The sequence below is a fragment of the Mytilus galloprovincialis genome, chromosome 3 (genome assembly GCF_965363235.1).
Source record: "Mytilus galloprovincialis chromosome 3, xbMytGall1.hap1.1, whole genome shotgun sequence".
Classification (NCBI taxonomy): domain Eukaryota; kingdom Metazoa; phylum Mollusca; class Bivalvia; order Mytilida; family Mytilidae; genus Mytilus; species Mytilus galloprovincialis.
The window spans coordinates 52,086,288-52,112,863 of record NC_134840.1 but is presented as its reverse complement, the minus strand read 5'-3'; the positions used below and the strand labels follow the sequence as shown (position 1 = coordinate 52,112,863).

The following is a 26,576-nucleotide window of genomic DNA, read 5'->3' as shown; positions in this document are numbered from 1 at the left end:
TCCAGTGTTTGTTGTTTTAAAATGCTTTTTTTTTCTTCACAAGAAACTTGGTTTAGTGTAACTGCTTGTTTAAACTGTATTTTGGCTGATAAAATAAAATATTTTTCCTACCTACCGACCCTTCAGTCTGAAGGTACAGTTGGAAAACAGCAAACAAACATATTTTTAAGGTTGGCCTAACAGAGAGAGTGATAGAGCAGATTGGTACTCCCCAAAGTTTTCTTATATAGTAACATTAAAAAAAATTGTCACCCGCTCAGCCATGTGATAGAGTAAATTAACACCCTCGTACTAGCTAATGAAAATATTGAATTTTAACGTGAAGTATAATAATATATAATATTGCATATTTAATACCGTTTTGATATAAAGTATACATTAACCATGTTAACTAAGTGACTCATTTAAAATAATACTTCATTCAATTTGTTTTGTAAAGTACAAACATGATATAAAACATACTGAATATGCAATATTATGTAATAAAATCGTAAATTGTCAATTTGAAACTTGTATCTTTGTTAATTCAAAATTCTTTATTGGTATATTGTCATTTTTTAAAATTTATGTTTTAAAAGTGGTAACATGTCGATTCATTAAATGTCAATTTGTTAAATGTCATCGTTGTTAATTATGCTAATGATCATTATGAGGACAGATGGCGCTAGGTTTCTTAAACAGTGTATAAGCCTCCTATAGGTAGAAGCACTTTCATATGGAGTTTATACCTATTTAATTCAAAATAATTATGTACAGAACATACATATTTATAAAAGAAAACAAATAGATAAATACATTGTTTGTTTTGTATGTCATATATATCAGGGACTCAGTTTTATTGTTGAGCCTTCGACTTTTGTGCTATGCTACATTCCATCGGCTGCCTATATTACAGTATTTCGCTGGAATGGGTGCACCCTTATCAACATCGTAAATATATTACTGCCATGTCAGGAAATTTATTCTTAATATTTGACTGTGTTGAAATTAGACTAAATACATGAAATATAAGTCTGAACTGGAAATTCATACTTATAATGTTCTGGGCTACAAATTATGGACTAAAAAATGTAAAAGGGAGAAATGGGTTGACACTTATTATTCCTTAATATTATAATCTCAATATTAAATTTTGGAAAAGAACTTAATTATCTAATGATATTTTTAATACAAGAAGCAAATGGCTGAAAAATCTTTATTTATTTGCCTATTGAGTAATGAAGATGAAAAAAATTTATATCATGTTTGTACTTTGCAAATCAAATTGAATGCAGTATTTTTTTAAATTGAGTCACTTATTTAATGTATTCTCTATATGAAAACAGTATTGAGTTTTCTGTGTTTGTGTGTGTGTGTTACATTTTAATGGAGTATGGTGTTTTTGGGGTTCTGACGGGGATCATTTTAGAGAGTAAAATACATGTAGGAGCAAACTATGAGGAGGGGGAGCCTGGGATCCTGGCCACTACTTGACAGAAGAGCCAGGCGCAATACAACACCATGGTTTCGTCAAATGGATATTAGAATTATGCATTGTGAGAGGTGTCATTTCTTGACATAATGGAAGGAAATATTTATATTGCTACAAACTCATTGCAAATTTTTTTTGATTTCATATGAAATGCAAATTTCAAACGTTTTAACTTATATAATACAAACGTTATTGATTAACATTGTGAATCCTGTTAATTAGCTATTTGTTTTCTTTTAAATGCATTTGCTGTACATATTTGATTTAACTAATTACTTCGGTAAAAACTCCATATGGAGTTGCTCCAATTTACAGGAGGCTTATACACTGAAGAAGAAACTGAGCGTCATCTGTTGTCATAATGATAGTTAGCATAACACAGACTACAGTGATAACATTTCACAATGGACATTTAAAAATCGACATGTTACAAGTTTTAAAACATCAATAGACGATTTGCCAATAAAGAAACAATTTTGAATTTTGAAATTACACATCTGCAAGTTACAAATTGACAATTTACGAATTTAATATTGAAATTACAAAGATACAAATTACAAAGATACACGTTACAAATTGACAATTTAATAATTAAGAATTTTGACCCTGTTCGGCTGTTGGCTTTCCAAATGGGTCCCTCTGTGACATGGTTCAGTTGACTTTGACTTCAGTTTCAGGGTTCACTGAGCTTCAAAGTAATTAGTATATTGTATAGGAAATGCAAAACATAATCAAATGAAATTTTCGCAGGTATTGTCGATAAGTTACATGGGATCTGCAATGATCATGATGATGTATGGTATGAAGAAATATTTTGTAAAATTGTCATACTTATTGTTTTATCCTTTTTATTTTTACAGTTCCACATGTAACAAGCATTTTGATGATATTAAAGTTCCAACTGCCTGTAAAAAATAAAGAAAATAAATTTATGATTTTGAATGGAGATAATGTCAAAATAGAATGTAATGTTAATTCATACATTCCTGTTCGTTCAGTTACCTGGCAGAAAGAAATAAATGGTGAATTCACACAAATCACTTCTTCTAAGAAACAATATGAAATAATTTTTGGGAAAAGGCCATCGTTGACAATAAATAATTTTAATGCTGAAGATCAAGGAAAGTACAGATGTATTGTAAGAAATGTTATTGGTCTGAGGAATGATATGTTTGGCAGCTGTATGAACTTGATATCAAGAGTTGGTTGGTTGACAGGATTTATGACAGTATTACAACATATTCCCGCCTTCCACACAGATGATATTGCATTACATACTGATGGTTAGTTGAAAATATAATTACTAACTAAATGTATACTTCCAATACGGCTATGATACATATATTTTCCACAGTTTGGGGTCATTTTAAGAGGACTTGGTCATTCTTTCAAACTGATCAATCATTTACTATATGTCACAGCATAGAAAAACTTCTATCATCGAATTTCACAGCAGGAAATTTCTGTTCTCTTTGTGTAAGTAATCAAGAATGAGATATGTCATGGGAAAATTGAGGATTTTTAAAAATAGATAAAATTTTCAAATTTGCACAAGAATCAAGCGTGCTATTATCAATTTGAAAAAAAATGAATTACTGTGACTCGACTATAGGTGTTTCTGTTTACCTTTACCTATTGTTCAACCAGATTATAAAATTTACAATACAATTGGGACATTTAATTGACTTGTTGGTATTGTTAGAGTTGAGTCTACCATGATGCTAACTGTAAAGTATTTTAATTCACCTAACCCAAACTTTCAACATGCTTTTTTCCTGAAGTTTTCTTTACCTAGGATGTCCAGTATTCTATGAAAAAAATAAAGGGAAGAAAATATTATTGATCACTCATGCATTTTTATTTACAGTCTACCTACAGAAATATTTTATTGATTCGATCATTAAATGACAAATTCTTAGGTAATCATTAGTTTGTATGTTTGTACATATTATTTAGAAAACTGGAATAGATAAAGTAGCAAAAATGATCAGCAAAATAAGATCTACAAAGGAGTAGGTTCAGTAAGACCCCTTTTTGGCCCCAAAATATAGCAGTTTTACAAAATTGTGAAAATGTAATCTTTTAGCTATTTATTGGAAATTAGAATGCTTTTACTACACAAATATGCCCATTGGGCTGTTTTTGACAATACAATACAATACACACATATTGAGTATTAACATCATTAAGTCATGCTAAATTACTGAAATCTTCACAATTTTAGCATTAGACGGTTTCCGTTGTAAATGAAAGTGGCCGCGCCGCATTGGTGTTCATTCATAATATTGAAATGCAAGTTGTATTTGATAATAATACATAACATATATAAAGATTGAGGATGAACACGGATGCGGCCACTTTCTTTTTTAACAAAAACTAAAAAGTGACGATTTTTTTTATTTAAGCTTTAAGCTTGAATTGGAGCGTTTTTAATGACAAAATCAGTTAAAATCTTTCACATAAACTGATTGTATCAATTGAAATAGACACTTAAAAGTGTCCGAATATTTTGTTAGATGAACCTGAAATTTGAGACCAAAATCAGCCCTTACCAGACCTACCCCTTTTGCCGTTGAATAAGGATTTGTACCATTTTGTTATCTTAAAACTTTAATGTCTAGATAGAAATTTTAAAGCAAAAATGTTAGCAGGAAAATATCTATCATAAGTTATTTTGGTCAAAACTCTGTTTATTACTCATTTTTGTATATTTTTGGGAACTTTGTTCGATAGATATAACCTGTAAAGAGCAAAAATTATCAGCAAGACAACATCTACAAAAAGGTGAACACAGCCAAGATTGTCTGTCAAATCCTCAATGAAAATTTTTACCTATATTTTGTATTTTGAGTTATTATTGTAGAAACCAACTTTCTGTTTGCCAATGCTTTGAATTTGTCAATACATTTAATGAGCTTTCAAGTTTCCGTCACACATTTATTCTTAATACTGAATAGAATGTCCTTTAACTTGGTCAACAGCTTTGCACTGATGACAGATGAGTAGTAAAATTTTATTGCTTTTCTGACACCTTCTTGTAATCTTAAACTTTAAAACATTATTGACGGTAAGCTATGCATGAAAATGTTTGCTTTTTGTCGAGCCTTTGACTTTAGTCGAAAAAGCGAGACTAAGCGATCCTACATTCCGTCGTCAGCTGCGTCCACAAATATTAACTCTGTGGTTTAAGTTTTTGAAATTTTAATAACTTTCTTAAACTATACTGGATTTCTACCAAACTTGGACAGAAGCTTGTTTATGATCATAAGAAAGTATCCAGAAGTAAATTTTGTAAAAATAAAATTCCAATTTTACAGTATTTTACTTATAAATGGACTTAGTTTTTTTGCAAGGAAACATTACATTCACTCTGTGGTTAACGTTTTTAAAATTTTAATAACTTTCATAAACTATCCTTGATTTGTACCAAACTTGGACAGAAGCTTGTTTATGATCATAAGATAGTATCAAGAAGAAATTTTTGTAAAAATAAATTTCCACTTTTCTGTATTTTACTTATAAATGGACTTGGTTTTTTTGCCAGAAACAAAACATTCACTCTGTGGTTTAAGTTTTTAAAATTTTTATAATGTTCTTAAACTATTCTGGATTTCTACCAAACTTGGACAAAAGCTTGTTTCTGATCACAAATTATTATTCAGAAGTAAATTTTGTAAAAAAAATTTCCCTTTTTCCGTATTTTACTTATAAATGGAGTTAGTTTTTCTTCCAGTTAACATTACATACAGTCTGCAGTTAAAGTTTATAAAACATTTATTAGATTCATAAACTATCCTGGATTTTTACCAAACTTGGAAGCTTCTTTCAATCAAAAGACAGTATCGAGAGGGAAATTTTTATTGATGTTTTTCCTCATTTTTGTTGAGTATGCAATTAACAGCAAAAGTAGGCGAGACACTGGGTTCCATGGAACCCTTACAAATTTTTAGTTCACCTGGCCCAAAGGGCCAAGTAAGCTTTTCTCATCACTTGGCGTCCGGCATCGTCTTCCGTCGTCGTAGTTAACTTTTACAAAACTACTGGGCCTAATATTTAATCAAACTTGGCCACAATCATCATGGGGGTATCTAGTTTAAAAATACGTCCGGTGACCCTGCCAATTAACCAAGATGTCCAACATGGGGGTAAAATGTAGATTTTGGCTTATAACTCTGAAACCAAAGAATTTAGAGCAAATCTGACCGGGGTAAAATGTTTATCAAGTCAAGATCTATCTGCCCTGCAATTTTCAGATGAATTGTACAACTGGTTGTTGCAAGGTTGCGCAGTTAATACCACCCCCGGTATTTACCAGTGGTATTTATTGCATGCGGTATTTACCGCCCTTGACAATACTCCCTAAGTGGTCAATACTGGCAAATACTGGTCGATTGAAATTTTCATGGTTGTTTTTACTATTAATTGAAGTAAAAACTTAATATAAAGTCAAATATCCTCAAATTTTAGTCTTTATTCATATGTCAGCTTATAAAATCAATGAATTTGATATGTTTTATTCATTTATAACACTTTTACTATTAATTCATAATTTAGTTGTTATGAATTAGGATATTACATACATGTTCTTATGATTTATAAAAATTTTCATATGATTTCAAAATTTATCATCCATATATTTTTGATTCAAAACGTATGATTGTATAGGTAATTAGAATTCAAGGTAAATAAAACTACAGGTAAATAAAGTTACATGTGTCTTTTTGTCTATCACCTGGCATTGCTAGGTGTGAAAATTTAATTACTGAAACAACAGCCCCCAATAAATGTTAACAGAACATGGATTGAAAGTAATAAAAGGGAAATTTGAAGACTCCCTTAATATATAAATTTGTCAATTTAACTGTGAGTCAAAAATCTTTTTAGCTCACCTGACCTGAAAGGTCAAGTGAGCTTTTCTCATCACTTGGCGTCCGTCGTTCTGCGTCTGTCGTCCGTCGTCCGTCTTCCTGCGTACGTCGTCCGTAAACTTTTACAAAAATCTTCTCCTCTGAAACTACTGGGCCAAATTTAACCAAACTTGGCCACAGTCATCCTTGGGGTTTCTAGTTAAAAAAATGTGTCCGATGACCTGGCCATCAAACCAAGATGGCTGCCATGGCTAAAAATAGAACACAGGGGTAAAATGTATATTTTGGCTTATATCTTTAAAACTAAAGCATTTAGAGCAAATCTGACATGGGGTAAAATTGTTTATCAGGTCAAGATCTATCTGCCCTGAAATTTTCAGACGAATCAGACAACCTGTTGTTGGGTTGCTGCCCCTGAATTGGTAATTTTAAGGAAATTTTGCAGTTTTTGGTTATTATCTTGAATACTATTATAGATATAGATAAACTGTAAACAGCAATAATGTTAAGCAAAATAAGACCTACAAATAAGTCAACATGACCAAAATTGTCAGTCAACGCCTTAACCCTTTAACCCCCAATCCTGCCTGTAGGCGTGATGGCGACAACCATTCTTTGATGGCCCGTATGACCCTCCATACCTTTTTAGCTCACCTGGCCCATAGGGCCAAGTGAGCTTTTCTAATCACTTGGCGTCCGGCCTCCGTCGTCTGTCGTCGTCCGGCGTCGTTAACTTTTACAAAAATCTTCTCCTCTGAAACTACTGGGCCAAATTTAACCAAACTTGACCACAATTATCATTAGGGTATCTAGTTGAAAAATGTGTCCGATGACCCGGCCAACCATCCAAGATGGCCGCCATGGCTAAAAATAGAACATAGGGGTAAAATGCAGTTTTTGGCTTACAACTCAAAAACCAAAGCATTTAGAGCAAATCTGACAAGCGGTAAAATTGTTTATCAGGTCAAGATCTATCTGCTCTACAATTTTCAGATGAATGGGACAACCGATTGTTGGGTTGCTGCCCCTGAATTGGTAATTTTAAGGAAATTTTGCTGTTTTTGGTTATTATCTTGAATATTATTGTAGATAGAGATAAACTGTCCACAGCAATAATGTTCAGCAAAGTTAGATTTACAAATAAGTCAACTTGACCGAAATGGTCAGTTGACCCCTTTTGGAATTATTGCCCTTTATAGTCAATTTTTAACCATTTTTCGTAAATCTTAGTAATCTTTTACAAAAATCTTCTTCTCTAAAACTACTGGGCCAAATTAATCCAAACTTGGCCACAATCATCATTGGGGTATCTAGTTTGAAAAAATTTGTCCGGTGACCCGGCCATCCAACCAAGATGGCCGCCACGGCTAAAAATAGACCGTAGGGGTAAAATGCAGTTTTTGGCTTATAACTCAAAAACCAAAGCATTTAGAGCAAATCTGACATGGGGGTAAAATTGTTTATCAGGTCAAGATCTATCTGCTCTGAAATTTTCAGATGAATCGGACAACCTGTTGTTGGGTTGCTGCCCATAAATTGGTAATTTTAAGGAAATTTTGCCGTTTTTGGTTATTATCTTGAATACTTTTATAGATAGAGATTAACTGTAAACAGCAATAATGTTCAGCAAAGTAAGATCTACAAATAAGTCAACATGACCGAAATTGTCAGTTTACACCTTAAGGAGTTATTGCCCTTTATAGTCATTTTTTAACAATTTTCATATATTTTTGGAAATTTTTAGAATATATTTTCCACTGTAATTACTGGCCAAGTTCAATATAGATAGAGATAATTGTAGCAAGAAGAATGTCCAGTAAAGTAAGATCTACAAACACATCATGATCACCAAAACACAATTTTGTCATGAATTTATATGTGTCCATTGTTTAATATGCACATAGACCAAGGTGAGCAACACAGGCTCTTGAGAGCCTCTAGTTTGAACTGCCCAACCTGAACTGTCAGGATAGCAGGGACTTCAACCAAGCAGTTCATGGTCAATAAACTCTTCTCAGACGTCTGTTTATGAAAATATGGCACTTTGAAAGCTGTTTAAGAGTTCAAAATCGGAAAAACGTGAAAAGTAGCCAAAATCAGGTGGGGGTGGGCATTTTGATGGCCACTACGGAACTGGTAGTCATTGTAGGTATAAACTATTATCGTAAATTCATGCATAGGTGGTATAGGAACACAAAGAGGTATAATATGGCCAATAGGAGACTAGTGGGTAAAATCTAGGTCACCGTTTTGTCAAAAATCCGTAAAAACAGACCTTTAGGCAGACCTGACTTAGCAATAATAATTCGCCAGCAAGACACTTAAGTCCCATAAACTCCCAGTTAGCATGAATGGACTGCTGTATCTATAGGGTAAGACTTGAATGACAAAGAAACACAGTCTGGTCAATGTTCACCTCTCAAAGTCGTTTTAAAATCGGAAAATAGACGGAAAATTACCATTTTTCAGTGGGGGTGGGTTCAAACCCACGAGGAAATCTTCCACCTCCCACCCCACCCCCCACCCATGCCATCCACCCTCAAATCTCAATATATAGTTTAATAGATGAGCATCAGTTACAGCATCAAGAGTCTGCTAATTTGCATATAATTTGCATATGATTGCAAATTTTCGAAAATGCCAGATTTTCCAGAAACTTCTTGGGGGCGAATGCTTTAAGGAGTTATTGCCCTTTATAGTCAATTTTAACAACTTTTTCGTCATTTTTTGTAACTTGTACAAAAAACTTCTTCTCTGAAACTACTGGGACAAATTTAAACTAGCTTGGCCACAATCATAATTGTGGTATATAGTTTAAAAAATGTGTCCGATGACCCCACCTACCAAACAAAATGGCCGACATGGCTTAAATTAGAACATAGTGGTAAAATGCAGTTTTTATGCCCCACCTACGATAGGAGAAGGGCATTATGTTTTCTGGTCTGTGCATCCGTTCGTCTGTCCGCCTGTTCGTTCGTCCTTCTGTTCGTTAGTCCGTTCGTTCGTTCATCCGTCCTTCTGTCCCGCTTCAGGTTAAAGTTTTTGGTCAAGGTAGTTTTTGATGAAGTTGAAGTCCAATCGACTTCAAACTTAGTAAACATGTTCCCTATGATATGATCTTTTTAATTTTAATGCCAAATTAGAGGGTTTACCCCAATTTCATGGTCCACTGAAGATAGAAAATGATAGTGCGAGTGGGGCATGTGTGTACTGGGGACACATTCTTGTTGCTTTATATCTTTGAAACTAAGAAATTTTTTCAAGATTTAAAAATGTACATCAAAATAAGATCTATCCCCTCATAAATTTTCAGATGAATCCTGCAACCCATTGTTGGGTTGCTGCCCTAAAATTGGTAATTTTAAGTAAATTTTTCAGTTTTTAACCGGATTTTTGTGACAAAAATGTCGGTTATTGATTTGGGGATGTACGGTGGCCGGGCGGCCGGGCAGTCGGGCAGTCGGGCGGTCGGGCGGGCGGCAATCAAATGTTGTCCTTGCATTAACTCATGAACCGTTCAGCCAAAGCTTTTAAAATTTTAATATGTTGTTACTGACAACTAAATGAAGGTCAAGTTCAATAATGGCGATTTTGACTTTTACCGTTCAGGAGTTATGGTTCTTGAAAGATTGAAAAATGGAGTTTTCAGTCGTGTCCGTGCATTTACCCATGAACTGTTCTACCAAAGCTTCCCAAATTTTAATATGTTGTTACTGATGACAAAATGGAGGTCAAGTTCAATAATGACGATTTTGACCTGTACCGTTCAGGAGTTATGGTTCTTGAAAGATTGAAAAATGGAGTTTCCAGTTGTGTCCGTGCATTTACGCATGAACTGTTCTACCAAAGCTTCCCAAATTTTAATATGTTTAATTGTAACTGATGACAAAATAGAGGTCAAGTTAAATAATGACGATTTTGACTTTCATCATTCAGGAGTTATGGTTCTTGAAAGATTGAAAAATGGTGTTTCCAGTCGTGTCCGTGCATTTTCTCATGAACCATTCAACCAAAGCTTTTGAAATTTTTATATATTGTTACTGATGACAAAATAGAGGTAAAGTTCAATAATGACGATTTTGACTTTTACCGTTCAGGCGTTATGGTTCTTGAAAGATTGTAAAATGGCGTTTCCATTCACGTTGTTGCATTTACTCATGAACCATTCAATCTAAGCTTTTCAAATTTTAATATGTTGATATTGATGACAAAATGGAGGTCAAATTTGATATTGACGATTTTCACTTTCACCATTCATCAGTAATGGTATTTGTGATATTGCCAGGACACAAATAAATATTAATAAATCCGGTTTGCTGTCGTTGTGACAGCCTCTTGTTGATTATTATCTTGAATACTATTATAGATAGAGATAAACTGTAAACAGCAATAATGTTCAGCAAAGTAAGATCTACAAATAAGTTCATATGACTAAAATGGTCAGTTGACCCTTTAAGGAGTTATTGCCCTTAATAGTCATTTTTTACTAATTTTTCGTAATTTTTACTAATCTTTTACAAAAATCTTCTCCTCTAAAACTACTGGTCAAAATTCAACCAAACTTTGCCACAATCATCATTGGGGTATCTAGTTTAAAAAATGTGTGGCTTGACCCAGCCAACCAACCAAGATGGCTGCCATAGGTAAAAAGAGAACATAGGGGTAAAATGTAGATTTTGGCTTGTAACTCTGAAACCAAAGCATTAAGAGCAATTCAGACATGGGGCTAATTTTTTTTGCAATTCAAGATCTATCTGCTCTGAAATTTTCAGCTGAATCCGACGACTGGTTGTTGGGTTGCTGCCCCTGAATTGGAAATTTTTAAGGAAAATTTGCTATTTTTGATTATTATCTTGAATATTATTATAGATAGAGATAAACTGTAAACAGCAATAATGTTCAGCAAAGTAAGATCCACAAACAAGTCAACATGACAAAAAAGGTCAGTTGACCCCTGAAGAAGTTATTGCCCTTTAGGCCACACCAATTTGATTCCTTGTTCGACGGACCCGCCCGCACCTATTTTTTTCAAAACAGAACTTTTTTATTTTTTAGCTCACCTGGCCCGAAGGGCCAAGTGAGCTTTTCCCATCACTTGGCGTCCGTCGTCCGGCGTCGTCCGTCGTCTTTAACTTTTACAAAAATCTTCTCCTCTGAAACTACTGGGCCAAATTAAACCAAACTTGGTCACAATCATCATTGGGGTATCTAGTTTAAAAAATGTGTCCGGTGACCCCGCCAACCAACCAAGATGGTCGCCATGGCTAAAAATAGAACATAGGGGTAAAATGCAGTTTTTGGCTTATAACTCAAAAACCAAAGCATTTAGAGCAAATCTGACTTTGGGGTGAAATTGTTTATCAGGTCAAGATCTATCTGCCCTGAAATTTTCAGATAAATCGAACAACCCGTTGTTGGGTTGCTGCCCCTGAATTGATAATTTTAAGGAAATATTGCTGTTTTTGGTTATCTTGAATATTATTATAGATAGAGATAAACTGTAAACAGCAATAATGTTCAGCAAAGTAACATTTACAAATAAGTCAACTTGACCGAAATGGTCAGTTGACCCCTTTAGGAGTTATTGCCCTTTATAGTCAATTTTTAACCATTTTTCGTAAATTTTTGTGATCATTTTTTTCAATCTTCTCCTGAAACTACTAAGACAAATTTAACCAGATTTGTCCACAATTATCATAAGGGAATCTGGTTTAAAAAATTTGTTCAATGACCCTGCCTGCAAAACCAAGATGGCTGCCATGGCTAAAAATAGTACATAGGGTAAGATGCTGTTGTTGGCACATATCTCTGAAACCTAAGTATTTAGAGCAAATCTGATTGAATAAAATTGTTCATTAGGTCATGATCTATCTTTCCTGAAATTTTCAGACCATTTAGGCAAACCGTTGTTGGGTTGCTGCCCCTGTATTGGTAATGTTAAGAACATTTTGCAGCTTTTGGTTATTATCTTGAATTTTATTATAGATAGAGATAAATTGTAAACAGCAATAATGTACAGCAAAGTAAGACTGAAAATTAAGTCAACATAAACAAAATGGTCAATTGACCCCTCAAGGAGTTATTGCTCTTTATAGTCAATTTTTAACAATTTTCATAAAATTTGTAAATTTTTATGAAATATTTTCAACTGTAACTACTAGGCCATGTTCATTATAGAAAGAAATAATTGTAAGTAGCAAGAATGTTCAGTAAAGTAAGATCTACAAACACATAACTATCATCAAAACACAATTTTGTCAAAAAGCCATATGTGTCCTTAGTTTTATATGCACATAGACTTTGGTGACCAGCTGTGGTAATAAATCAAGATAGAAAACGTTGAAACGTCTACTGGTTATTTACAGTATTTAAAAAAGCTTTATCCATAAAATGATTCTTGTTTTCAGACTTTGAACAATCAGAACCAAAATTATACACTGTTTATAAAGGAGATGATATAACTATGGAACATCATACTGATGGTCAACAGAAACTTGTAGCAGTCAAATGGTTTAAAGAAAGTGACATATGGACAGAGATGGACCTTAGTAATAAACAGTACAGTGGAGGTGTCACTGAAGTTCCATCCCTAACCATAAAGATCACAACATTAGGAAATGCTGGAAAATATTCATGCTTGCTGATATATGATAATGGAGAAAGACAGAAGGCTTTGTTTAAACTGAAAATAATACCTCAAGGTATGTATGTATGTATGGTAATCAAGTTCAACACAGTATTCATGTATGTAAAAGGTTGATAACAAGTGAGAATTGGATATCAACTCAAATTTTCAATATGATAATGAAGAAGACTTTGTCAAGTTTATTATTGCTTTTTATTTTAAATAAGGAGAGTATATCAAGTGATATCCAATTCTACTCAGTTGCCATGGTTACAAAACCTGTTTCTCTTATGATAATCATTTTCTTCTTGAACAATAGAAAAGTCTTTAGCTTAGTGATCTCGTATTTTGCACAAATTTATAGCTTAACTTTACATAAAAGATTACTTTTTAGTATGTTGCATTGTTGTCAATCTTGTTCAAAACATTTGGATGAATATGAACGAGTGGAAATTATATTAACAGTAATTTAACACGTGATTGCAACCTGAAAACTTATCTAGTTTTCATTTTAGTTGCTAGCTTTTTCTTGTAATGTTCTCTACCTATTACATAACTGGTATCACCATGGGCAAAACGAAGGTGCCACATGTGCAACAGAATTTGCTAACCTTTCCAGAGAACGTGAGATCCTGATGCCGGCGGCATCCACAAATATTCACTCTGTGGTTAAAGATTTTGAAATTTTAATAACTTTCTTAAACTATCCTAGAAAGAATCCAGAAGTAAATTTTGTAAAAAAAGTTTCTGTTTTTCCGTATTATACTTATAAATGGACTTTGTTTTTCTGCCAGGGAACATTACATTCACTCTGTGCTGGAAGTTTTTAAGATTTTATTTACTTTCTTATACTATTAAGGATTTGTACCCAACTCTGACAGATGCTCTTTTATGATTAAAAGCTAGTACAAATGTATCTAGAATAAAAAAAAAATTTGTACCTGTTTTTCTGTATTTCACTTATAAATGGACTTTTTTTGGCAGTTATTAAAGCTGCCTTATGCGAGAACACTAGATTTGTGTTCTACCCAGTGAGTGCAGAAATATGTGCCATTGTTATTATCTAGCTGGCTATTATGTTATTTTTAACTAATTGAACACTTTCTTCATACATGATAGACAAACAAGGTCTTCCGTAATAACAACAGGACAATAAAACAAATCAAATAAAGTATAGGATGAGTCCCTTGGGATCGTCCCAATCCCCTTCAATTTGAAAATGTGCTTTTATCTTGTAAACGGTCATGATCCCCCACCCGTAAACCATATATATACTTGTATGGGACAATAAAACAAATCAAATGAAAATAATTTGGGGAGTCCCCGGTGTCAACCCACCCCCATCTTTTTGAAAACTTGGAAATGGTCGAGATCCCCACCCTAAACCATATAAATTCATGTATTGGACAATATAACAAATCAAATGAAATACATGGGATCGAGTTTCTGTGGTCAACCCACCCCCTCCTGTTTGAGAACTTGGAAATGGTTGAGATCCCAATTCCTAAACCATATGTAATCATTTATAAGACAATAAAACAAATCAAATGAAATATAGGGGGCGTCCCTAGGGGACATACCCCTTCCGGTTTGAGAACTTGAAAACGGTTGAGATCCCCACCCCTCAACCATATATATTCATGTATGGGACAATATAACAAATCAAATGAAATCTATAGGGAGTGGAGTCCCTTGGGACACCCCACCCCCACCTGTTTGAGAACTTGAAAATGGTCCAGATCCCCAACCCTAAACCATATATATTTATGTATGGGACAATATAAAATATCAAATGAAATATATGGGGAGTCCCTGGGGTCACCATACCCTTTCCTCTTTGGGAACTTGTAAACAGTCAAGATCCCCAACCCTAAACAATATATATTTACGTGATCATGAATAGTACAATATAACAAATCGAATGAAATATATAGGGAGTCCCTGGGGTCACCCCACTCGCTCCAGTTTGAGAACTTGTAAACGGTCGAGATTCCCACTCCTCAACCATATTTATTCCTGTTTGTCATTTCAAAAAGATTTGAATGACATACAGGGCCACATATGCATATCACTTTACAGCACCTGAAACCAATATGTACTGGACTTTGCCCAATTTCAGGCAACCATGGGAATGATGAATTATGGGAGCTTTGTTTTGGAGACTTTGTAATGGCATCCTATTACATGTATTACTTGTTTATTTTAAAATTTTATTGATGCAAAAAATGAGTCTAGGTTAATTGAATTTACTTAAATTATTTTATTTCTGGACCTTCTAATTTCATTTATGGGACATTTTAAAGAAAACAAATAAATCGTTCAAGCATTGTAAAGCCCAAGAATGATTAACGAACTGTTTTATAATCACATGTCATTTTATTCCAATCTTGGTATGGAGTCACATCATTGACTTGGGGTGAAGATGAGGGTCATTTATATTGATATATGCATTGCTTTTGAAACCTTGATGAAATATTAATTAATTTGCCTTATTAATAATCAATTAATTAAATAAACATAAATTTACAATATATATACAAATGTTTAATGTTTGTTCAGAATATAGGAAAATATATGCCGTTACTAACAAAACCCATTGGAATCAACAGTTTAGAGACTTCCAAATTTCAGTACACCACTCACTCTATTCTCTGTTTAATGTTTGTTCTTACAAATTTTAAAAAAAATGAAGCATTACTGCTACAGTTTTCATAATTACATTTGCCTTAATTTTTGGTTAACAGCCTACAGGGCTTACAGTTCTTTTATTCTTCCAGTTATCATAACATACAGTCTGCAGTTAAATTTTTTAAAACATTTATTAGATTCATAAACTATCCTGGGTTTTTACCAAACTTAGACAGAAGCTTTTTACAATCGAAAGATAGTATCAAGGGGAATATTTTTTATTATTTTTTTCCTCATTTATGTTGAGCCTGCGATTAACAGCAAAAGTAGGCAAGACACTGGGTTACACTGAACCCGGGTGAATTTTTAATAAGGTTCATGTTGCTTATTTGTAAGTTTTCTATAAAGGGTTTTGAAGTTTGCTATCTGTCTTTTTTCGATTTGAGCTATGTTCAAGGAAGTCCGACACAGGCTTATTGGTGGTGTCAGGCAGATAGATGGACGGTGTTAAAAAATGAGTAGATCATGTGGGCAATCAACTCATTCTACGGTTATTAACATAGATCCCTGAAATTCTAAGGGAATTTAAATTGTGCACCAGCTTTTATTGAATTATTTGATAATTTTTTGGTCAATTTTTATTTTTACTGTGAGAATTTCAATAACGTAGTCATTTCACAGCAAATTTTTTAAAACAGGGTATACATTTTGTGTAATTAATGCAACTCCTTTAACATTTCTTGACTTAGATTCCTGAAACTTCACGGGAAAATTGTACATATGTTTAAGTGATGCACCTGCTATTATCATGATTATGGAATTGTTTGATGATTTCTTTCTCAATTTTCAAGACTTTAGAGGTTGTCATTTCAGCCAAAGCTTATGAATGTGTGAACAAGTTTTGTATAAAAAACAACAAAGTCCCTAAAAATTCACTAGAAGATTGCAGATATGTTGAAGTTTTGCCATTCGTTTGTTATTCATAAAGTTAGGTTCTTGACTTATTTCTTCATGTCTTTATTGTGCAATAACTTAAAAAGGGTTGCTTCAATCAATTTTCACATTTTATTATTATTTTCAACTTTCATGGTCCCTTTGGTATCTTTCTCCTCTCTTTTAAAATTTACCAATACAAAATAGATGTCAAGTCAGATGTTTACAACTTTTAGTTTTAGTGTTTAGGCCAACATTAAAAATACCTTTGTTTCCCCTCTCCTGACTGAGGTTGTTATGGTATGGGTAGGTAGGTAGGCAAATTATTTTATTTTATTCCTCGATATGGTGTTCTATATTGAATTTGTGCAAAATTCAACAGGTAAGGCTCAAGTCAAGAAAAGTAGGGTATTCCCTGTATTCTAATTCAGTATTCACCCCAGTTTTCTGGTGTTAAAGTCATAATTAAGAAACCTCAAATCAAAAAAAATAATGCATATGTTTTTTTATAACTCAATGGATAGTTTTCATTATAAAACTTATGTACATATACTTTTTTTGAAGAAAATTCTTTAATTTATTCATATTTAGAAGAAGTTTACTTTATTTTAATTGCTTCTGGAAGGAATTAAGCAATTCCCCCGACATATTTTCCGTATGCAAAGTGACCTCAGTGTGACCCATCTCGTAAAAATCCAGTGATCACAATACGCATGGATGTCCTTAAAATAAACTATTATCTGAATTTACATGTTAAACACGTGCGCAATTTCCATGCTTTTTTGTTGATTTTTTGTCAATTGTTGACAAACAGGTGACATTATCGTTTAACTTCGGATTCAAAACTTAAACTTTAAGGCAGTGGCTATTTGACCGGCACCGGAAAAATAGCAAATTTGCTATTTGACCGGCACCGGCAAAATAGCAAATTTGCTATTTAGCCGGCACTGAATAATACTGTTCATTGATGTGATTAGTAGAAAAAAAAGATTTATAATAATTTAAAATAATTTTATCTCAATATCAAGCATTAAAAATACAGTACAATCAAAAATAAAATATTAAAGATGTTCTTAAACAAATAATTTATAACTTTATAATGGGGGGGGCTTGGATGAAATTTGAAAAAAATAGGCAGGACAAGAGTTTTGAGTAAAATAAAAAGGCAGGATGAGGCACTTGCCAAAAAAAAAAGTCAGGACGACAATTTAGGTAAAAAAAAGTCAGGATAAACTAAAAAAAAAAAGGCAGGACCGAACAGAGTGAAAAATAAAAAGGCAGGACAGTGATTTCAGCTAAAAAAAAATGCAGGACAAAATTTTTCATCCAAGCCCCCCCCCCCCCCCCCCCCCCCCCCATAAAAATCAAATGGTAGCTCCCTTATTAAAAATATTTTTTTCTAAAATATTTATAAAAAAGTTGATTTTCAAATCTGTGTAAAATCTATGGTTTAAATATCCTGCCAGTGATAACACTATTGTTATGCAAAACTACATTATAAAACAGACATGACAGACAATATTAATAGTTAACTTGTTTGCTATGAATTTTAATTGGACACATGAATTAATATTGGCAATTGTTATAAAACCAATTCTTTGCCTTTGGAAGTTGTTTTAGTCTAGCTCAAGAAAATTTTTGCTACTCCAAACAGGAACTAAACATTACACTGGCTTCCTTTGAATCTACATCATGTGGCCAAAATGATGTGTACTCAAAGCCTGGGGTAAGTCATATGGCGAGGGGTCTTGGGGCCGCTCAAGGTCCCCAGAAGCTATGGTGTTAATTGGGAAAAATCCTGCATTCTCGCAATTTCCTGGGACTTAACATGACCTCACAATAATCATATTTTCAGCAGTAAAAAATCCACTTTTGAAACTAAATATTTGATAAATAAATTTGAGGAAAAAAATAATTTCTCTATGTTTTAGTCTTTTTTCAACTTTTAAATCTCAAATATAATTATAAAATCAAGGACCATTTCCTTTTCTTTCTTATAGAGTGGGGCGCTCATATTCGCCGTGGACACAATTTCGCCGTTTTGCAATTTTGAGGTGCAAAAACTTCAAAGGATGGTTGAAATGGTAGAAATATATGGCGGTAAATTATATTTTTATAACAAATATGATTATTTTTTAAAATGAGACCAACTTTCAGCACTTACCGGAATGGACCGAAAACGGACAACGATTTTCAGCCAATTTCCTGAATGAAAAAAAGATTTCAAAGAAGAATTTCTTAGTAATTCTTTGACTGATTGCCCTAAATTTCAGTTTTATACACTTTCCAAATGTCTGCTATTCATTTATAATGAAACTTATTTGATAAATATTGTTTAAAGCTACAGTTATTTGGTTTTAAATAAATGTGTAAAAACGGCGAATATGTGTCCCCCGTTGACAAAACATCAGGAAAATTCAAACACACTTTATTCCAAATTTTCCGATGATTTTTCTCAAAACAAACATGTTTTAAAGCTAAGAATATTTGCATTTGAAGTTATCTTCATATAGAAATATCAGTATATTTCAAACACACAAAGACCTGAACATAAACTGAAGAAAACATGGAAAGATATGGCGAAAAGGAGCACCCCACTCTACTGAAATAAAATGTGTCAGATGATTTTTTTTCACGGTTTATGTTCAAAAGACTAGCCAGATAATTGCTTAATTATAATTGTATTTCTCAAGTCTTCTCATGGTACTGAAAGACCATTCTGTCATTGCATCAGCAACACAATCACAATGCTGGTTCCGTAAATAAAAAGAGTATACTAGTTCTGGAATGTAGTATAGCTACAAAGTGACTATTATATTTGTATTTCACTTTTTAATATATCTTATTACTTCTATTCTATTCTTTCTTCATTTTTGTAAATTTTTTGTATGTGTACGCAACATAGTTTCTTATTTTTTTTAAGATAAGAAGTTTAAGTGTTTATATGAGCAACAGTAACAAAAGTTTTTAAAATAAAATTTGATATTTAATTATTATTCTTAAATTTTAATTCCAGTGAAATAGAATTTAATCAGAGCCGGCTAAATAGCAAATTTGCTATTTTGCCGGTGTCGGTCAAATAGCAAATTTGCTATTTTGCCGGTGCCGGTCAAATAGCCACTGCCAAACTTTAATTACCTGCCATATTTTAACAACACTGATCGATTGAAAAAAAATAATTGACGATTATACGAAATTTACACGAAAAAAAAGATAAATTCGTTCACAGAAGACTAAGTTAATGATGTTTGTATGCATTGGTTCAAGAATTGGAAGAACATTATTTTTCACGGGTCACTCGTTTCTTATGACTTTAAAAAAAACAGTATATAGCTAGACCTCCTTTTTCCCTATTCATTTAATGTAATGAAATCTACAAAAGCACACATTCTACTTGTGATAACAATGCTTAATAATAGCAAGTGTTTTTTTAGTTAAAAAAATCAAGCTTATTTCAAGTCTAATTTGATGCAAAATTTAATTACGCCATACAAGCCAAGTAGATCCTTCAGGTCGGAAAATAGTATGCTCTTACATCCTCCAAATGACGTTCGAACGAAAATCTACGGTGAGAGGCGTTTTGACAAGGCTGCGCCTACACTCTGGAACAATTTTCCATCGTCTTTACGGAGTGTAAATTCTTAATAGATGTTTTTAAAAAGCAACTCAAGACTCATTTATTTAGGACTGCTTTTGAGGATTTCTTGTAGATTTTATATATACTTTTAATTGACTGCATTAGTTTTAGACAGTTTTGTATATATTTTAGGGTACATGCATTTTTCGTTTCTTTTTAAAAAAATTATAATTTTTTTATATGCTTGTTTGCTTCTTTTAAGATAGTGCTTTGTAATTTATGTTTTATGTATTTTTTTGTATTTTTTTGTATTTTATATATTTTTAAATGTGAAGCGCTTAGAGTAATTTTTGTTATTATATAATGCGCTCTATAAATATTGTATTTATTATTATTATATGCATTACTCACAACAAAACAATTCCTTTGTTCACCAATTCATACCTTGATCATCAATTATGAGATGACAAAAAGATACATGCATGTTAATCACTTGGGAACTAAAATTCAATGAATAAATATTTTCAATAGAAGTGAACATAATTCAGTTATGTTCAGTTACAACTGGATCATGCACCTTGGTCAATTGATTCCTAAACAATGATTTGTATGGTTTTTTTTTCCGAGTTATAGAAGAAACAAGGCTTCACTTTATATTCATGTTTTGTATTTCCTAAAATACTTTTAATAAGAATTTGCGAATTCTACTGATGCAGTCATAACGTGCCCTTCTGTAATTTTCATGCCATAAATTAAAAAAGCAAACCCCATTTAAACTGGGTTTGTTTTACACCAGAAAACAGGGACGTTTCCTGAAAGCAGGGAATACATGTGTCCCACATTTCCTGACTTGTGCCCAACCTGTTCAAAGACAAAGTAGATAGATTTTAAAGCACGAGACGAGTCAGACCATTTTTACTCAAAGTCTTTAAGATTTTATCCTTAAATCAGGAACAGAGGTTAGACACAAAGCAAATCAAGATGCAATCAGAGGGTTGAAAGATGCTTCATTTTTAACCGGATTTTTGTGACAAAAATGTCGGTTATTGATTTGGGGATGTACGGCGGGCAGTCGGTCGTTTCTGACAACTATACGAAGGTCAAGTTCAATAATTGCGATTTTGACTTTTTAACCGTTCAGGAGTTATGGTTCTTGAAAGATTGAAAAATGGAGTTTCCAGTCGTGTCCGTGCATTTACGCATGAACTGTTCTACCAAAGCTTCCCACATTTTAATATGTTGTTACTAATGACAGAATGGAGGTCAAGTTTAATAATGACGATTTTGACTTTTACCGTTCAGGAGTTATGGTTCTTGAAAGATTGAAAAATGGAGTTTCCAGTCGTGTCCGTGCATTTATGCATGAACTGTTCTACCAAAGCTTCCGAAATTTTAATATGCTGTTACTGATGACAAAATGGAGGTCAAGTTCAATAATGACGATTTTGACTAATACCGTTCAGGAGTTATGGTTCTTGAAAGATTGAAAAATGGTGTTTCCCGTCGTGTCCGTGCATTTTCTCATGAACCATTCAACCAAAGCTTTTGAAATTTTTATATGTTGTTACTGATGACAAAATAGAGGTCAAGTTCAATAATGACGATTTTGACTTTTACCGTTCAGGAGTTATGGTTCTTGAAAGATCGTAAAATGGCGTTTCCATTCACGTTGTTGCATTTACTCATGAACCATTCAATCTAAGCTTTTCAAATTTTAATATGTTGATACTGATGACAAAATGGAGGTCAAATTTGATATTGACGATTTTCACTTTCCCCATTCATCAGTAATGGTTCTTGTGATATTGCCAGGACACAAATAAATGTTAATAAATCCGGTTTGCTGTCGTTGTGACAGCCTCTTGTTTTTTTTTTATTTTCAAAAAAGACCCCCCTTGCACACAAACAAATCGTGTGGTAAAGCATTTTGTTTGTTTTCCTTGATTTCGAATCATGTAGACGCTTCAATTCATAAATGCCTTGATTTAAAACGCCCGTTGACTACAGCATCGGAAAGGAAACAAACAATATTTTATTTTTGGCCTTAGGAGTTATTGTTTTAAATAATAATAAAAAAAACACCAGCATCAATGGCGCTTCAGTTAAATAAATTAGAGTCAATCAATCTTTTCCAAATTCAATTTTTTGTTTTCTAATGAAGAGATTAGGGTCAGGTTCTATATGCATGGGGGTTTTAACGTTTGCTATTGATGATTCCTGATCTTTGATATATTAGAATTAGACCGTCGATGTAATTATATTTTTGTGATAACTTGAGACTGTCCTATGTTTGTTACACCAGGCTCAGAAGGAGGGGATAATATAATGTCATATGTAGCAGAAAAGTTGGTATCATATCATCAATGTTATAAACTACCACTGGGTCAATGCTTCTAATGGTGGACTGTTAGTTAACAAGAGACTTCAACTAGTAAATGATTTAACTAATCAGAAATTAAAACAATTGATTGATTTACATTTACACTTTAATACAAGTAACCAAAAGAAATTAGAATCACAAAAATACTGATCTCCGAGGAAAATTCAAAAATTCACAAACGGAAAGTCCCTAATCAAATGGCAAAATCAAATGATAAAACACATTGAACGAATGGACAACAACGGTCTTATTCCTGACTTAGTACAGGCATTTTCAAATGTAGAAAATGGTGGATTGAACCTGGTTTTATAGCGCTAAACCTCTCAAAATACCTCTTTAGGTCATTTGACCGTCTTTAGTTATTACATGCTACTGATAAAAATATCATAAGCAATTGCTAAAGCAACCATGCATTGTAGAAAAATGGGGTCCATGCATGAATTGAAAAGGCTTGTAGGTGTTATCTGCACATTGACTAATATAACGGAACTGTGTGCATATAATTAAGCAGCTAACAATGATGTTTGAAGAGAAAGTTAGAAAAAAAACAATAAATTTCTCTTTTATGTGACATTGTTTTCATGAGATTAATATAAAGTTTAATGCAAAAAAGTAGATCAATATATATAATGTATGTTCAAATATACCTATAACACCTTTTTATATCTTTCAGTCAAGATTTACAAGGCCCTTTGTCAGCACAGAGAAGACAACACATTTATATGTCCTGCCATTTTTGAAACTATTGATAAACATATGCAAGAAAATAACATTGTTGTCATCACTGGAAGAGAAGGAACAGGGAAGAGTAAAATATGTCTAGAATTAGCATCGATTTATGATGAGAAAGATTACATGGTTTTGATTGTCGATTTGTCAGAAAATCACTCAACATATACAGATATTGCCAACGCATTATTAATCATTGATGATCAACAGTATACTCATGATTCTCTCAATGCCTTTATGGAACATCTTTTACCAGTTTTAGATGCAAGAAATATCAAAGTGATATTGACATGCAGGAATTTAGATTTAGAGATTGTGAGTAGTGTACAAGAAATAATACCATTAAAGGATAAACCATTTATAGACATGAACAATTGTTTAACAGCTGAAGAAAAAGAAAACATTTTAAGAAGATATATGAAAGAGAATAACATTGAAATATCAGCATCTATAAAGAGTAATTTCAGGGATCAAAACATTTTGACTGATTTTTCTGTACAAGTAACACTTGACCTTGATGTCATTGAAGTTATTAGGAATGAAGAGCCGTGGAAAGGGTTTCCCTTGTGTGCTTCAACGTTTTGTTCTGAAAGAAATAATTTACATTTAGGACGAACATATTTCACCGATCCTCCAAGATATCTTTTTGAAGAACTGAAAGAACTTTATAAAACTGCTAGAAAAAATTCCAATTCTATGGACATAGTAACTGAATACAGTATTCTAGTTTATATTTTGGAAAATAGTAATCATCAACTAGATCTAAATGATCCCAATCTCTGCAGAAAACTTGTTGAACTATATCAAACATTATTTCAGTTTAAATACATACCAGAAAAGCCTGGTTCAAATGAAGATCAGAAAATATCAATAGAAAAAGCATTACATAGAATGAACAACAAATACCTCAAACTCCACGAGGGCATGTATCAGTTTATTCATCCATGTCTGTCAAAAGCAATGTTCCTGTCCTCTGATTCTATGGTTTATTACCTACTTCAAAATGGTTCATTACAAGATATTACTGAGTTTGTACGGAGTGAAGATTATACTGCTTTAGAAAATGAACTAGTTATTAAAATTGATGAACAATATCATCACATCCTTTGCGAGAGGTTGGTGATACATGCATTTGAGGATGATAAATTGCTGCTAAAAGTTGCAGATTATATTTGCACATACTGGCGTTTATCAGGTAAAGATTATACTGGTTTGGAAGATGAATTAGTTATAAAGATTACTAAAGATTTTCATCATATCTTTGATGAAAAGTTTATGAAGCATGTATCAGAGAATCATGACTTACTGGTGAAAATAGCAGAATATACTTACACACACTTGGGTTCATCAGGTAATAGGCTTGTAAATGTGTTCTTTAGTCAAATTGCTTTCATATGTAATAGTTTCGGAATATACACTGATAATCTGCAGCAACTTGATATTGAACAAAACAGCATCAAAGCAGAAATTCAAGTATCACTTTTTAAAATAATTAGGCTAGTTCAAAGATTAACATCTCAAGGTAAAGATCCGTGGATTTACGGAACTGGTACAACAGATTTTCTTATTCTAAGTGGATTAGTTACAGCTGCAGTAGATAGATATGCAGCCAACAGTAATCAGACTTTTGATATTCTGTTGTCAGAGTTTCAGAAAAGGATACATTCAGGAGCATTTGTTGAACTATTGAGTACACCTTTGGATAGATATGGAAACACTGTCTTCCATTATCTAATGGGTTTAAGTCGGAAGGAAGCATCCGAGATTGTATCTGTGATCGCAGAAAGAAAATGTGTACTTGATACAGAAAATGTGAAGAAATATACTCCACTTGATATTGCAGCATACTTAGGAAAGATAGATATTTTTAAAGTTCTGAACTTGAAGTCTTCTAACTGTACAGACAAATTACGCAAAAGACTTAAGGGACTTGCTAAATGTGGACAGATTGAATACTATAACAAAAACTCAAAAGACAAAATTAAAGACCAAAAAATGATCCACAAAAAAAAGGATGGTAGTGTTTCACCTAAAAAACTTGAATGTGAAGGTGATGAAAATGACAAAAAGGAAGTGATAGATGAAAATAAGAAAGACAGAGGGGTTTTTAAAAGAGAAAACAGTCTTAGTAAGGAGGAACATAAAAAGAGAGAAGAGCATGATAGAAAAGATGTTTTATGCTTTGAAGATTTTATGAATAATATTGTTGATAATGGGAAAAAAGAGGATTATCAGTCAATCATCAAATTGCTCTCTAAAAAAAAATACTCCTTAGGCTTATTATAAAAGGAATTTGGTTAATTATTATTCTTTTTCTTTTAATACATTCTTATTTACTCACTGTCTCACTGTGCCATTAAATGAGTCTTAGTATGTCTAATGAAAGTTGTGAAAATATGTTTTATATTTTCGTGTCTGTGCGTCCGTCTGTTCGTTTGTCAGTTTGTTTGTCTGTCCCTTCATCTGTCTGTCCTGCTTCAGGTCTGTTCGTTTGTCAGTTCGTTCATCTGTCCCTTAGTCTGTCTGTCCCGCTTCAGGTTAAAGAAATTTGAGATTATAACTATTGATAAACTAAGTTAACTGTTTGGTGGTTAAAGGGGCCAAAAAACAATTTTTTAGATTTTCGAAGAAACAATTGGTAATTGATTTAAATTTTGGGTTTTACGTGGGCCGGAGGGCAGTTGAAAAAAAGTGTTCGTTCAATAAAATTGAAATGCTTTTACGAAATTGATTCAAATTTAGATATGTTGTTTCCTGTGACTAAATGAAGATCAATTTCAATTTTCACGAATTTCGCTTTTCTCCTTTTTTGAGGTATTGCCCTTTTATAATAGCTAAAAGTGGTACTTCTATTCTAATGTGAATGAGTTATTTCCCTTTGAACAGAAAATGTTTATTTTATAAATAAAGCACAACACTAACTGTTTTAAATAATTTTCACCTGTTACTAGGAACACAAACCATATTGTAAGTGTGTTGTCACACAATTATAATTGGAGTGACAGATTTATTTGAAAAGTTCCTGTTTTTTAAGTAGCTATAGTTGACTGTATATTAAATATTGTAAGAAATTTAATACTGTTCATTTTTAAATGTTTTGAATATGATTACAGTGGCGGATCCAGAAATTTTCATCAGACGGGGCCCGATCTTGTCACGCTTTAGTGATTCCCTATATAAGCAACCAAATTTTTTTCTCAAAAGGGGCCCCCCCCAAATCCGCCTCTGAATTACATAAGTTTTATAGATTTCTTTAAGACATTGTATTTAAAGATAAAATTTAAGATTTTTTTTTTCTTTGGTAAAATTGATTGAATAATTTTGTGGTAGATTTGTTTGTTTTACTACTAAAATAAAAAAATATG

At 32.7% G+C, this 26,576-nt stretch overlaps 1 protein-coding gene across 1 annotated transcript; it reads left to right on the top strand.

The window, feature by feature from the left end:
• The first annotated feature begins 2,346 nt into the window (after window positions 1-2,346).
• On the top strand, window positions 2,347-25,512 carry LOC143068266 (uncharacterized). Its single transcript, XM_076242188.1, has 3 exons — window positions 2,347-2,754; window positions 12,747-13,040; window positions 23,156-25,512. The coding sequence occupies exons 1-3, from the start codon at window positions 2,355-2,357 to the stop codon at window positions 25,495-25,497; spliced, it is 3,036 nt and encodes a 1,011-aa protein (XP_076098303.1). The 5' UTR covers window positions 2,347-2,354; the 3' UTR covers window positions 25,498-25,512.
• The last annotated feature ends 1,064 nt before the right edge of the window (window positions 25,513-26,576 follow it).